The sequence below is a fragment of the Sebastes fasciatus genome, chromosome 15, assembly GCF_043250625.1.
Source record: "Sebastes fasciatus isolate fSebFas1 chromosome 15, fSebFas1.pri, whole genome shotgun sequence".
NCBI classification, from domain to species: domain Eukaryota; kingdom Metazoa; phylum Chordata; class Actinopteri; order Perciformes; family Sebastidae; genus Sebastes; species Sebastes fasciatus.
The window spans coordinates 31,508,943-31,523,913 of NC_133809.1; the positions used below are offsets into that span (position 1 = coordinate 31,508,943).

Below are 14,971 nucleotides of genomic sequence, written 5' to 3' on the forward strand. Positions count from 1 at the left end.
AAGAGAGAGAGAGAGAGAGAGAGAGAGAGAGAGAGAGAGAGAGAGAGAGAGAGAGAGAGAGAGAGAGAAACGACAGGGGCAGAGATGCCGGTAAGAAAAACAAATGAGGATGCTGATTTGAGGCAGAATGACGAGACATTAACAGGATGGGACTGAGATCGACGGACTGGATTGATTGATGCCTTTTAATGACTGTGACCATGTTGATAAGGTTCTGGCTTTTCTATTGATCGGGGGAAATAGAGCAGGTGGCAGCAGCAGTGATGAAAGAGAGAGAGAGAGAAGGAGAGAGGATGCTTAAGAATGAAGGGACATTGAAAAGATGGGGAAAGAGATAGAGAGACCAGGAATGATTCTCAACTATCAATAGGCTCCTTTGATGGAGCTCAACTAATTTGTGAGGAAGGCATCACTAATACATGCAAATGAGACAGTTGTGAGTCTTTACATTTGAGATTGATATCAGTATGGATACTTCAGGACTACTGTGGAGAGCCTGCTAAAGATGCTTTGTTGATATGTGAATGTCAATCTGTTCTTTTCTTTATTTCTAAATGGAGTTTTTGGAACCAGTAAATGATTATTAATTCCTCTTTTAACTTTTATTCAAGTGCGGTGAAATTAGTCAGTGTCATCACGAGGTTGCCAGGTCTTTCAGTATGTGTGGTGGATGCCATGCTTCTGTGGTCAAAATTTGTTTGAAATGCTTTATTCTTGTGGTGTTGGTGACTTCCTGTCAGCTAATGTTTAGAGTTAATCATCATACCAAGTACTGTTGTTATCTCCCATAAATCTGGAGTTGGTGGGCTAGCTGCGGTAGACGAACCAGTGTGGTACGTTCAAAGCAGGAACATCAAACCACATTTTCACAATGTCATACCATGGCATGTTGAAAAATTCAGCTTCTGATTTCTCGTATTGATGGAGGGAACAGCTTTGAAGCAATATTGACGTCATCTTGACTTTATTTTTGGCACCAAATTTGCATGGGGCTTTAGGCTGCAGACTGTCGCATTAACATCTCCCCAACTTCAAAATGCTTGCTTGGAGTTGTTTGAGGTTTTCTGTTGTGTTGGCTATAGACAGTTTTTTCACCCTTTAGATGTCAGAAATGTTGGTATGTGTTCTTATATAACTTTTAAAAAATTGACCAAAGGGAATTGCCAACAAGGGCTTCAGTATTTAGCTTGGTGTTAAGCTCATCACGAGAAGAAAAGGTTCTACATAAAGAAAATTTGAGGTTTTTATCATTTGTTGTCTGGGCTGTAAAACACTTTTTCATCCTTTAGGTTTTGAGAACTGTATATGTGACAAAGGAGATCAGCCATTATCAGTACATTAATGGCTTTTATCTTTTGTAATCTTGGCTGTGAGGAGCTACTCTCCATTTAGTTTGTGAAGACTGTTGGTATGTAATTTGTCCTAATATATAACTTCTACCAAATTGACCAAAGAGATATTTAGTATCAGTATTTAGTTTAGTGTTCAGCCCGTACTCGGGAGAAAACATACAGTTCAATGTAAAGAACATTGGAGGATTATACCCATTGTTGTCTTGGCTGTGAAAAATGTTTCAATATTTAGATTGGTAAGACTGGTAGTATATGTCCTAATATATAACTTCTATGAAAAGGACTAAAGGTATTATCTAAGTTGGGCTTCAGTAGCTTAATATTTAGCCCATCTTTGGGGGAAACATGTCTACAAAAGTACATTTGGTTTTCCATCTTTTGTTGTCTTACCTTTGAAGTGATAACCCTTTAAGTTATGAAGACCGCTGCTATGTTACATGCTTCAACTAGGGCTGCATTACAGTTGCTAACTCAGTGTTCAGCCTGTCCTTGGAAGAAGAACACAAAGGGTTTTGTAGAATACATTTGTACTGACAGTGTTTTGAAGTGATGGCTTCACTTCCAAATTACAAAAAGTGAATGCCTTTTGAGAAACCAGTGTCAAAAAGAGGTTTTAAACTAACAATTTTGAAAGTCCATCTCATTCTTCTCTACTCCCAGAACAGGGCTTCTCTTCTCGGCATTATTGGTAACCCACTGATGGATGGAGGTCCTTGGGTCGGTGCTGTTTGACCTGAGTGCATCACTTAACATAAGTGATTCTAATATTTTAATCAATAGACTGACAAAATGCTTTGCTACTTTTACTCCCTAATATGGGTCAAGTTCAAAGCAACACTTGGTCGCACAATTCCCATAATGCAACTTAATAGTGTCTTTCCCTCCTTGCTTGGTAAAACCCAACATTTCACGTTTATAACACTGGCTTTCTGTCTCAAACCCAATCGGAGTTAACTCTGATGACATCATCAGGGTTATTTTTTTGATTTTAGAAAGCTCCATTCAGAGAAATAGAGGATATTATACAACTATTGCCACAGGCTGAGTAGTACTTCTTATTACAAGTAATCTGAGCTTTGTGTTTAAAATTGGGGGAGTGCCCCTTTGATTGACCCTTTGCTAAGTCCCACCCCTTGAACGCAGACTGGCCAATCATAGCGTAGCATTGGCGAAAGACAATTGGATATGCAAGACTTATCAGTGATTGTTAACTAATATCTTAATACTGAATATGCTAATATCCACTCCCTTTGATATTTATGGAGAGACTGTTTCAAGCTGTCTTCCATTCAAATCTTTTGTTGTTTGCTTTGTTTTCCACAGACAGACAGTGGTAATCAACAAGCACAGCCAGAATGAAAGGAGACGCTTTGACTGGATTCAATCCTCCATCCACTCTGCTCAGCCTTTCTGTCGCTTTGTGTCTGACTGACTAACGCTCCACTGGATAAAGACGTAATTGGCTCTAAATGGACAGCCAGAATAATAACCAACCAGAATAAATACAAATGCAGACATGCTGGGATGAGAGTGGGAGAGAAGATGAGCTAAGAACAATAACCCTGTGGACATAAAAACTGGACACATTTTGTCTTATATTTTCATGTTTTTCTGGTTGGAATATTTCATTTGGACAATATCTTGTTTTTTATGTCATGGAGCTTTTGACTAGCAGATTTTTTGCAGCAATGCGAATACTTTGATCACAAGATTATCCTGACTTGTCATTTAAACAGACGGAATATGCTTCAGTATTTTACCATAAAAGAAAATGCAAAAATGTGTTTATTTTGCCATGGCCTTCTCAAAGCCAGCTGCCATGCATCTTGCAGACTCTGATGTGTATTTTGCAAGCAGAATTTTTCAGAATTAGTCAAATAAACAAATTCACAATTCACCCTTCAAGCTTCAAACGTGCCTCCCAGCAACCCCTCCCACCGTCAGCCATCCGACCAATCATGGGCAAGCCTCTTAGTCGTCCCGGGTGTTTCAGGAAGAGCTCCTGCTGCCTGGAGAAACATGGAGCTGGGGATGGGGGACTGGGAGGGCGAGCTGGGGTGGAAGGAGGATATGGAGATGGCTACGTACCCCAACGATCCATCTATGATACCATGTGTATCAATCAACAGATTGACAGCCATCACCATCACCCTGGAGGGTCAATAAGGCGAGATGGTGGAGGTGAGGGGAGTTTTAGCTACTCTGCAAGCGGCTCCCTAAGGGTTAGCAGGTCTCCGGCTGACATGTTCGATCCGCAGCCCCGCTCTCTAACTCCGAACCCCTCGTTTGTCCGGCGACTGGATGAAAGAGCCATCTATGATTCATTGAAGCTTGGGGCTCAGGATGTCGATGTTGGCGGCTGCCATTCTCCAGGATGTTTCAACCGATCAGTCTCTCCCTCCGTGTCATCATTCTCAGCACCGGGAGTGTCCTCCTCCTCATCCAAGAAACATCACCATAGCCACCACCATCACCATGGAGACAGTACAAAGAACAGAGATGGCCGACAATCCTGGAAAGTCTTGACACCTCCGAAACACCTGGAGTGTCTGGAGCTTACTACAACCGAAATGATGGACAGAGGAGGGGGGTATCTGAACCCAGGACAATACCCTCCCCCTGGGGGGCAGTCCTCCTCTCTTACCTCCCCCCTCATTTCCCCCTTCTCCGGCTCACCTCTCTCCTCGGGTTACCATACTCCAGTGTTTTTCTCCCCTGCCAAACCTCGCCCCAGTCAGTCTCAGAGTTTGCGATGTTCCCCTCCCCACGTTATCCAGCCGAGGCATTATTCCCAAACCCAGAGCCTCAGGTTGTCACCCCCCCTAGAGCTTAGACGATCACCCTACCGTTCCCCGCTGGTCCAACTGTCCGCTCATGACCTCGAGCAGGACATGAGGGATCGAGGAGGGGGATGGGGCCGGAGTGAGCGAGAAAGGGAGTGGGAGAGGGAGAGAGAAAGGGAGATGGAGCGAGGGTGGGCCCAGCGAGAGTGGGAAAGAGAGAGGGAGCGGGGGAGAGTGGAGAGGGAGAGGGCGAGAGAAAGGGAGAGGAGGGAAACATCGTTTGGGACCTTCGGATATGGTCGACCAGTTCCTCTGCGTTCAGACAGAGACTCTGTGTTTTTAGAGCCCGACCAGGTTCTAGACACAACGCCCCTGTTGCTCCCCCAGCCCTCACCTTCACCCTCCCCTAGCGCTGCCCCCAGAATGGGCACCGGCGCTGTGGGTAGGAACAGAGCCGGGTCAAAGGTTGGCCCTGATAATGTAAGTGGGGTTATGGTTTCAAAGTTTGACAATGGGAGTGTGGGTTTGGTGTTAATTGACAGCAGATCTGGGTGTGGGCCGAGGTTAGTATGTGAAGTTGGAAACATGTCAGAGGCTGAAATCAGGGCTGGAATACAAGAACACCATAGAGCTGAAAGTTGGAACAAATATGACAACGGATCCAGGGCTAGCATTAAAAATGGGTCTGAAACAAGAATGGGTTCCCAGGTGAAAACACGACCAGGGGGACGGGATCTGGAAGGAAAAGTGCAGTCTGGCGTGGGGATAGAAAATATGGCTCCAGCTGTGTACAAGGAGGGACACAGGGGAGGGATAAGGAGTGGAGAAAAAACTGGAAGGAGTGTAGTTAAACCAGAACCTGTTGCTGAGACTATACCTTCAACTGTGACTGACATAGAGAACAGGATTGAGCCTGGAGATAAAGTTGAAATTGGAGCTGGACCTGGTCCAGGGATGAAGCCAGAGATTGAGGCAGAGGTCGAAGCTAAAGCTAGTGCAAGGCAGGTGGAGATCAGGACTGGAAGAGAAGCTGGAGGTGAAGCTACAGTTAACAATGATGTTGATTCAGTAGCAGAGTCCAGAGTAGAAGCTAACGTTGAAACTGATGTTAAGATTGCTCCAACACCTGAGCCTGAGGCAGTACTAGAGACTGTGGTTAGTAATGAGACAGGGACTAAAAGTACCATTGAGACTGGGGTTGTCAGTGAAACCCAGAACAGCAACAAGACTACAGATAAAGCCCAGATAAGTGTTGTGGCTGTGGATAAAACTGATACTGCCCTTGCAGATCAGGCAGAGAAAAAGCATTTGGATATTGATAAAATTGAATCTAGCCATGTAGAGAAAGGTTCCAGGTCCCACAAGTCCAAATCATCCAAGTCCAGCTCTAGGAGTCGACCTGGCACGGCCACAGGGCTCCGACCAGGCGTGGCCAGCCCTCGCCTAAGCAGAGGGTTTGGAGACCTTGAGTCAACAGTCCCCACTGAGGGCATCGAGTCCACCTGGCCTCGCCGAATCATTGTCAGAAAGAGGACTGTTCGTCAGGGTGGGGCACTCCACAACCTCCCTATTCTACCCCCACTCCCCGCTGTCCTCTCAGCTTTGGAGAAGAGGCGCCCACATGCCCACCTCAACCCCCGTCCAGGTCACGTCTCAGAGAACCCGCTAACCACAACTATTATGAATGCTACAAGTATGGTGGGCCGATGCTCATTTAAAGAGCCCTCCAATCCAGAACTAGGACAGGGTTCTAGTTTTGTTGGAAGGGCTTCCCTGAAGGAGCAGAACTTGGAACAGTGGAGGGTCTGCAGAGAGCAAGAAGAACCCAAGAGATCCAGGAGCAAGGAGAAACAAGGAGAGCAGAGAAAGGAGAAGACTCAAGTGGAGGTGAGGAAGGGGAAGGAAGAGAAGCGAGACAAGGCGAGGAGAGAAGAGAAAGACAAAAGGGAGGACAAAGTGGGTAAGGAGAAAGAGAGGGTTACTGTCAGTGAGGGGCTAGTGGAGGAAACCAAACGGGAAAAGTCAGAGAGAAGGGTTGAAGGGAAAGTGCAAGGCGATGAAAACATAAAGGAAGATGTGAAAAGGGGAAGGGATGTAAAAATAACGTGTGAAAAGGTGGAGGATAGAGGAATGAAGATTAAGGATGGAATACAAGAGCGGCATGAACAAGAGTTGGAGGAGGTGGTGGCTAAATCAAGGAAAGAAGAAAGTGAGGTGGAGGGAGGAGAAGGAGGCACATTTGGAGAGGAAGGGGGGATAGAGGGTTGGGACACTGTCCTTGACATGGTCAACACACTGTGGGAGGACGGCTGGGAGAAAGGGGGTGCGGGAGGAGGTGGTGATACAGATTCCTTCTCGGGCTCCCTGCAACGTTGGCCTCTTCTCCGGCCCCCAATTGGCTTCGGGGGCTCCCACCCCCCCTCCTCAGCAGCCTCGGAGCTCAGCCTGACAGAGTTGGAAAGGAGAGCCAGGGAGCTGGACTCTGACCTGGAGCACCTAGACCTGTCTCAGCCTCACAGGGACACCCAGGATTTATACCAATCACTGCTGGAGCCACAGAGGGAACGAGCTGACATGTACCAAACACACCCTGGACCACAGAGGGAGAAACCTGCTCTCTTGACAGGTAGTCAATAGTTGGATTCTATGTGCATTTGTTTTCAATGTTTTCATATTTTTTTCATTCAGTTGCCTGCAATAATACACTGAATTTCATAAACAGCTTATTATGTTACAGGGGAATTCTATTGATTTTACATACAAAGGTCAGTTTTTTTGTCATGGAGACTACTTCTTTGGAAGAGCTTTGTCATGTTTGGAAAAAAGCCCCTGATTACGTCATAGTGATGTCATCGGGGTTATCAAAAATTTGCTTTTGGGCCCCCTTGTTGTTGGGGCCCATTGACCCATTTCCCCACCTCCTTCCCTCTGTGCATTGTGTATACTTTTGCCGTCACCAAGTTCTTATCAAGTACAGACTACACAGTAGTGATACAAGGGTTGACCCACAACCCGCGGGTTTGGCAGGTTTGGGTGAGCTTACTATCACAGGTTCAGGCAGGTCAAAAAGTGATGTATCTATGAACCCAGTAAGTTATTAATCCGTGTGTTAGTCCACATTCTTACCCTCTCTGTCACTTTCTCAAACACACACACACACACACACACACACACACACACACACACACACACACACACACACACACACACACACACACACACACACACACCCTGTGTTTGCGGGTTGGGTAGGGGTGGTGGATTAACACATATTTCTGCGGTTTGGGCGGTGCGGATTGGCTCTCATAGCGGGTCAGGTGGGTGCAGGTAATGAAAAACTCTGACCTGCTCATCACTACTTCACAACATACATACTGTAGCAGCTTCATGATTTCCCCATAGACCATAAATTAGTAATCCTTTGCTCGAATAACCATACCTGGCCCCAGATTTCTATTTGTAAATTAGTCTGCTCTAAATTAATCAAACACAGTTTGGCAATATGGACCACTGAGCAAAATTTTAAATACTAGAAACTATCATTAATAATAATAATAATAATTACAGCTGCAAGTGGCAGTTGGCGGGTTCAAGCCTTTTTTCGCTCAACAGAAGCCGCGAGCAAGTCAGCAAAGTCACTTAAGCTGGTTTAATATTCTGAGGGGTGAGACCAATCATGCACTTGTTTTATAATTACAATGTATGCAGCCTTTCAGTGATTGAACAGGCAGTGTCCTGCCAGTCATATTTCTTGGCATTTTGGGGACATGTTTCAACAGATTAATTGAAAATATCCAGTTAGTTTGGTGATTTTGGACAAACTGTCATTGATTAATGGCCAAATTTGCGCCAGACCCATGCACATGTTCGGAACTGATGGCGCCCCCTTTTGAGCGATTTCAAAATAGTTTTACACACGTGGTTCAACATTGTTATGAAACATATCCTGTGAGTTTTGTATTGATCGGACAAACTATTTCTGATGTATGGTCTGATTTGTGTTATGCCACGCCCATCTTTTTTTATTTGTCGCTCCCCGTAGTGGTTGATTTGAAAGAAACTTTCAGGGTATGTTTCAAGAACTGTTGTGGTTTTTGATTGTTGGCCAAATGGTTGTTGACATAAGTCTGTTTATGTGCTGAGCCACGCCCTTTTGAAATTCATTGGTCCATATCTTGAAAACGAAATGAGATATCAACAACTTTTATGCAACGTTTGATGAGCTTGGTCCAATAATGATACACAGAAAATTTGGTAGAAATCGGTAGGAATTTTAGACTTTAATGATTTGTATTTTCAATTGGAACAATGAACAGATGCTTTTTTTCAATATTTTATTGTACTGTAGGTAACATTTTGCAGTGAAACCCATTAATTCACATTTTTGCATCATATGACCAGTCAAAACAGCAGTATTGTTATACTGTATTCACTGCACACTTCCTTGATTTTAGCAGTTGCTTTGTATTGTTTGGCTGGGAGTTTGGCTGGGAGTTTGGCTGGGATACTGACTGTGAATTACTTCATATTAATATGGACCAAAATAACAGGTGGTGAATCAATGCCAGCAAAGTGCAACTGTTCATGATTCTGAACTTATGTATTAATCAGTAGCCAGGCTTAGGCATGGTTTTCCAGTATTTTCTCCTCATTAATATCAGGACAGTGCTGTAATATGACTTCAGAAAGATAATAATGAGGCAGGTACTGTAAGGGAAAACCTCTTACAGGATCACAGGAACCTGAATCTCGATAAATATAGCATTCTATTACTGTTTTGCCCATTTAAAGATCGGAGAACAAGCTTGACATTAGAGCATAAAATAACTTGCAACTTGCAAATGCACTGTTTCTCATCAATTAGGGATGTCAATAATTAACTGTTTAACAGTTAACCGACATTAAGCATTTGAACCGATTAACGCTATCGGTTAAAACGGTTAAAAGAAATGTTAATAATTAATTAAAAAGCTGAGAAAAACTCGGCACTTGAAGTGGAAAAGCTGGTTCACCTTAAGAGCCCACCTTAAGAGAGTCTGAGCCGGAGTTACAGATACAGGAAGTTGGCTCCGGTCTTGAGCTCACTTGAGCAGAGAAGTTGTAGCCCCGTAGCATTTATTCACTGACTGTCTGCTACACCTACCAAATTTCGCTGCGCTGACAGACCGTAGGTGTGTGGCTACGGCGAGCACAAAGCCTCCAGCAACGCTAGAGCTGCTAACGTAGCACAAACACACACACGGTTTGTTGGCCACTCGCTATCGTTAATCCGGGCAGACACACAGCTGACAACCTGCTAAACTAAACTAAATGTGCGGTGGAGACTTTTACTGGGAAAGTGGCTGCATGTCCGCGACACTACATGCTGCATCTAAGTTATCTATGTGCTAAGTTAAAGCTGCAGTGTAGAAATCCGGAAAACGCAAAATCCTGCATCCCCTCGAGCTGCTCTCTCCTCTCTCTCCTCTCTCCGCTCTCCCCTCTCTGTCCGAAGCCCCTCCCCCTACACGAGAACGGGCATATGCACGCGCTTCATACGTGCTCGCTACATCTGAGGAGGCTACCGCAGCGAGCTACACATTACCTTCTAACGACATAAACAGTTACCATGGTAACATCACCTTCTAACGACATCAACAGTTACCATGGCTGAGTCACAGGTGAGAAAAATACTTTGTCAGACCACATTTAGCTACCACGGACAACTTTGAACATATGACAACAAACAGTATTTATGCTTAGTGTAAAATAACGCTAGAGACCGACGTCAACAAAAGCTAAAGTATTGTAAGACTTTGCTGCATTTGAAGTGTTTCGTTTATAGACCGAATAAAAGCAAGACGAAATGACGAGCTAAACTTTAGAAACAACGGAGCCCAATGTTTTATTCAATCTATATCATAGCTAGCTGGCTAACGTTAGCCAACGGCCAGTTGCTTCTTCAAGTTTCAGTAATGCTATCTTTCTAACTTTAGTGTTTTTTAGTCTGTATAGATAACTTTACACATCTGAAAATAAATAAAACCATGACCATGTTATTCATAATGGAAATGGTAATTTTACATCTGTTACATATCTATTACTAACAGAGCACCGTCGAGTCAGATCCTGACTATGTCCTGGAGCAGCCGGCTACGAATGGACGAGGAAGAGGAAGAGGGCGAGGAAGAGGGCGAGCTAGTGGACGTGGACGTGGACGTGGCAGAGGGTCTGGCCGGGGGAGAGGACAGAGTCAGCTTGAAGACCCTCTGGCTGAAGATGACTTCAGCAGAGTACAACAACTACAAGCTCGACAGATATCAGATGAACAGGTATCTCAAAATATAACATGTCCATACTTTATGTCCACATTATGATCATTATTGTTTATTCATAAATAAAGTAATACTTTTTCCCTGATCTACTGTCTTTCTAGGCCAGAATTCAGTGTTTGAGCCTGCAGCAGTGTCAGGAGCTTCTGGGGAGATGTCTGTTGAGGGATCCCAGCCTCATATTTGATCTAATGGTCAGCGCTCCTCCACCAGGTCCTCCTGGCCAGGACCCCAATCAACCTGAGGTGTGTCTGCATGAGGTGCAGGGAAATGCCCACTGACGTGGAAAGGAAGTGCTGTGGCCAGCCACCACAGAACTGCATTTCCCTGCTACCTCATGTGGACCTCTACATCCTCCATGAGGGTGTCCTTCGCCTGGCCAGGAGGATCTGGAACGACATTAGGGCTCAGTAGGACGTACCCAATCCCGGAGAGGACAACAGACAGTTCCGGTATGCTGCTTACCGGCAGTTTGTTGTGTGGCAGTATGGAGCCTTGGGGCGGGGTAACAGAACTGTAATTCCCAGCTGTTGTGTGTGGAGGATTAGGGACAGATATCCTGACCCCCACCACCAATATGTGGGCTTTATCCCACACAGGCTCTGAAACAAACCCCCCCCCCCCCCCACCCCTCCTGTGTGATGTGATATTTTTGTAGAGTATTTACATTTTACTTATTGTTATTCTTGCCATTGTTTTTGTAAAAATCAATCCATTGAAGGATGACCATCTGCTTTTTTTGTTCACGACTGCCAGTGTCAATACCATGCAGTAAAGAAATTCAGCTCACTTGGGAACACTTTTATTACATTCAAAAATATAGATGACAATCCCAAACATTCATAACACACCACAAAAAAAGTTTAAAAAAAGGTAAATTAAAAAATAAGTACACCATCTTTCAGTGGGGCTAGGCCTATAGAACATGTCTGACCCCTGGTCAGTATTTTTGAGTGGTGGCCATAGTAGGGGTGTAGGTGGGATTGACTCAGGTGAGGTGTCGCAGGGGTCACGTCTTCTCCTATGGTCGGCTGCTCACTTAGGTAGTCCTTGGCCCTGCGAATGAACAAAGAATAGCATGTTAGAATTTTGAAATCAGTTGTTTAGTTTTGACTATAACGTCACACATATAGGCCATATATATAGGCTATAATATTTTTTAAAAGGCTGCTGTAATGCATATATAATAACTTATTTAGCATGCAACTCTATGCTGGTCTTTTGTTGGTTGAGAAGTTTCTTACTCTGCCTCTCATGCTATAGTACCATATTATTTCAATGACAATATGTCAATGCGTCTCTTTTTGTGTGTCAATGCGTGATGTCTTTACATTATCATAAATGATACCTTTCATATAACATCTCTGTAGTCGTCAAAAAGCTGCTTGTAATTAACAAAATCTATATGCAACCTTTATCAACTAAAATCAGAATCAGTGTAATGAGAAACTATGTTGTGAAGGCTGCAAGGGTTAGTGTGAAAACATGCAATTTGGGTTTCTGAAGAAGGGATGTTGAATGAGGCCCACTGAAAGAACTTCTATACCTTGTCGTCGACTGACTTGTGTGTGCAGTAGCTCCTCTGTGGTTGGAGGTGGAATACCACATAGCACACCATACTGCCGCGGGTCATCAGGCCTCTGGCGTCTCACACGCGGCATGCCTCTGTCTGCTGTGGTGCGGCTACGGAGGATGGCCCTCTGGAGGTCAGGAATGTAGCCATAGTCCTTGTCGACCTTCATTGTGTACAGGCTCCACTTCCGCGACTTCTTGTTGTACAGCTTCCGGTATCTGACATAATGAAATTAGCATATGACCGAAACAGGAAAAGATGGTTATTGAAAAATGAATTTGTGATAAATTTGCAAAACTGCTGCCTGTGCAAGGGCAACATTTATTATAATTATTCATGTATAAATTTGACCTTATATTATAAAACTAATATACTTCCGTTTTAGTGGGTATACTGTTGTCAATTTTAAGAACTTACTCAATGGAGCCATCAGCTTTTCTCTGCACTGGTCGGTGGACATGATGATTATAATCCAAACCAGCAAGTAGGGTGCGAGCTGAATAGACGGGCGGGGTGAAACTGAATCTCTTGCTGGCATACATCAGTATGTGGTTGTGAAAGGACTCAAGTTCTGCTGTAGACCTAAACAGTAAAAAACAAGTGTTAGATCTTTTATGTTGTCATTAGTCATTAGTTGATACATATAGTCACAATCAGTGGTGGACAGTAAAAAAATAAAAAGGACTTTGATCAAGTCACTGCATGATTTACAATCATCTGTATTTTAGAGATTTTTCAAAAAGGGACCCACTCTCTGCATGATCTTTCCCAAGATTTACTCACTTTTTTCTTCCCTATGTGGGTTTATAGGGAGTAAGCCAGGAGCTTCCTTTGTTTGAGTTAAATACTTGTGAACATAAACATTACATGTAAAACCCATGCCCACATACCTAAATCCCAGGTACTTCACTACTTCACCCAGCCAGCGTGCATTTAGCACTATCTCAATGAGTGCTCTGTGTGCCACAGATCCCTTCTCTATCCATTCCTTGTCCCTGTTGTCCGACAAGGGTCCATGGTGACAGGCGCCAAGAGCCCACTCGTGTTCTCCTGTGACGTGATGGAGTAGGCCAGCCCACATGTCCTAAGAGAACAATGATCAGCAATGATCCGACACATTACGCTGAAATGATGTCTGCAGCTGTGAAATATTTCTGGCTCCACAAGTGTAGCAATATAAATAACAGTTCATATAGTACTTACAAAGAAGTCGTCATAGGTTGCCGACATTTTGGCACAAAACCAAAAGTGGTTGCACACATCCTTGCTCCAAATGAGTAAAATGGAGCACCCCTTCTGCTGGCTCGCCTGACCACAGAATGAAATGCAAAAACAATCAAAGAAAATTATTGGTGTAAGCGAGTTTTGTGACGAAGTGACAATGAGTTCAAATGAAATACATTCCATAATATTACCTGGTGGATCTTCTTTCCAAGGTTTTTCGATCCGTGCCACATGTTAAGGGTATGGCGAACTCCCCATGACTTATATATGCCCTTGGCTGTATGAACAGTGAACAAAAGACATTTGTAAGTACAGACATCTGCACGACTCCTGCACAAGTCAACACACATATTAAAAATGAATAACAAACTAAAAACCTATATACGTACTAAAGAGTGCAGCTATCTGGCTATGAGCATCAGTACATATTTCGCTCAAATTTCCTATTTACTGACGAAGTGTGTCAAAAGTCCGGATGAAGGCTTCCTTCTCCATGATGACACTGTTCCGCGCCGTTTCACGTTTGTCCACTGTCACCATGGAGATGATGTCTTTAGAGTCATTCTCCATCACACTATATGTGCAGTACTGTGCACAGAATCCAGGGCTGTCCATCCGACCATCTCCTTTTAAAACAAAACATAAATAATAATTTCAGAAATTGGAACACACTTTTTTTATGATTCACTCTAGTGGATATGATACTGACCACTTCCGGTTGTACAACAACCGGTATTTGTCAGTATCATATCCACAAATCTATGTCAAAATAGAACTTACCCAGGGCCACGACACTGGCTTTGGGCTTTAGCTGGGAAATAACTAATCCTCGCTTTTCTTCCCAGAACTGTTTTATGGTGTCCACACAGTAGGTGTCCTGTATTTTGAAAAATGTGGACCTTCCCACCATCCCCATGTTCATAAATTTGAACAGTAATGCCACTTTCGCATAGTTGTTTCCAGAGGGGAGGATATTGACAGCCAACATGAAGTCCCCTATCAGCATCCCATACTTGAGAGCGGACTGTGAACTTGAACGCCACACAATATGACCAAAGGGAAACGTCTAGAAAAAAAAGAAGAGTGACAGAAAGCAAAATGGGTTTTATTGTGCATATCAAAGCTTAGTGCGGTGCTGCATATATTTTGCACTATACAACACATAATATGGGCAAAAAGTACCACACACTCCAAAGTCATGAAGTACATATATTTTCCAAAAATGGCTGTTCCTGGCTGGTGTCAGCTCAATGTACAAGATTCTTCACAGCCTTGCCCAATTCCCACCAAGGCAGTTTGTAACAGTTTGTGATGCAGCAATTACGATTTGCTGCTTACATTGTTAAAACATTTTAAAAGACAACATAATATCAATACTGTAAAATAAATACTCACCCACTCAATGATGGCAGCTGTGGCCCATGGGCCTGGCACGCTGCATTGGTAACAGGGTCCTTCCATCACTGTCGACTTCCCTGGTCTCCTCCTCCTCCTCCAAAGATGAGACAGACTCTGTCTCTTCAGCGTGGCACAAGGTGTCATCTGCCCAGTCAATGCTATAGACAGGATCAAATTATTTAGTAATATTATCTTGCACCAATATACAAAGGGGCACATGCTCAAAATATAAAGAGGAAATTCAAAAACAGATAAACTTATATGGAATTCTGAATGTCGTTGAACTCCTCTACATTGATGCGGTCAGCATTCAAATCAAGTGATGTCATA

General features: G+C 43.8%; 2 protein-coding genes across 8 annotated transcripts in view; one reads left to right on the plus strand and one right to left on the minus strand.

The window, feature by feature from the left end:
* LOC141783030 (uncharacterized) overlaps nt 1–14,971 on the plus strand; it is a 35,539-nt gene continuing 20,568 nt past the window's right edge. For 2 of the 7 annotated variants that reach the window (XM_074659932.1, XM_074659938.1), the window contains exons 1-2: nt 87–211; nt 2,676–6,761. In XM_074659932.1, the coding sequence (XP_074516033.1) occupies nt 3,191–6,761 (3,571 nt within the window). In that variant the 5' untranslated portion in view covers nt 87–211; nt 2,676–3,190. The other 5 variants (XM_074659933.1, XM_074659935.1, XM_074659937.1 and 2 more) reach the window with 5 other exon arrangements.
* LOC141783051 (uncharacterized) lies at nt 11,266–13,470 on the minus strand. The gene is made up of 6 exons (XM_074659982.1): nt 13,435–13,470; nt 13,223–13,327; nt 12,910–13,103; nt 12,437–12,601; nt 11,993–12,237; nt 11,266–11,502 (listed from the first exon to the last, which is right to left on the minus strand). Exons 2-6 carry the CDS (start codon nt 13,247–13,249, stop codon nt 11,486–11,488), a joined length of 648 nt encoding a protein of 215 aa, XP_074516083.1. The 5' UTR covers nt 13,250–13,327; nt 13,435–13,470; the 3' UTR covers nt 11,266–11,485.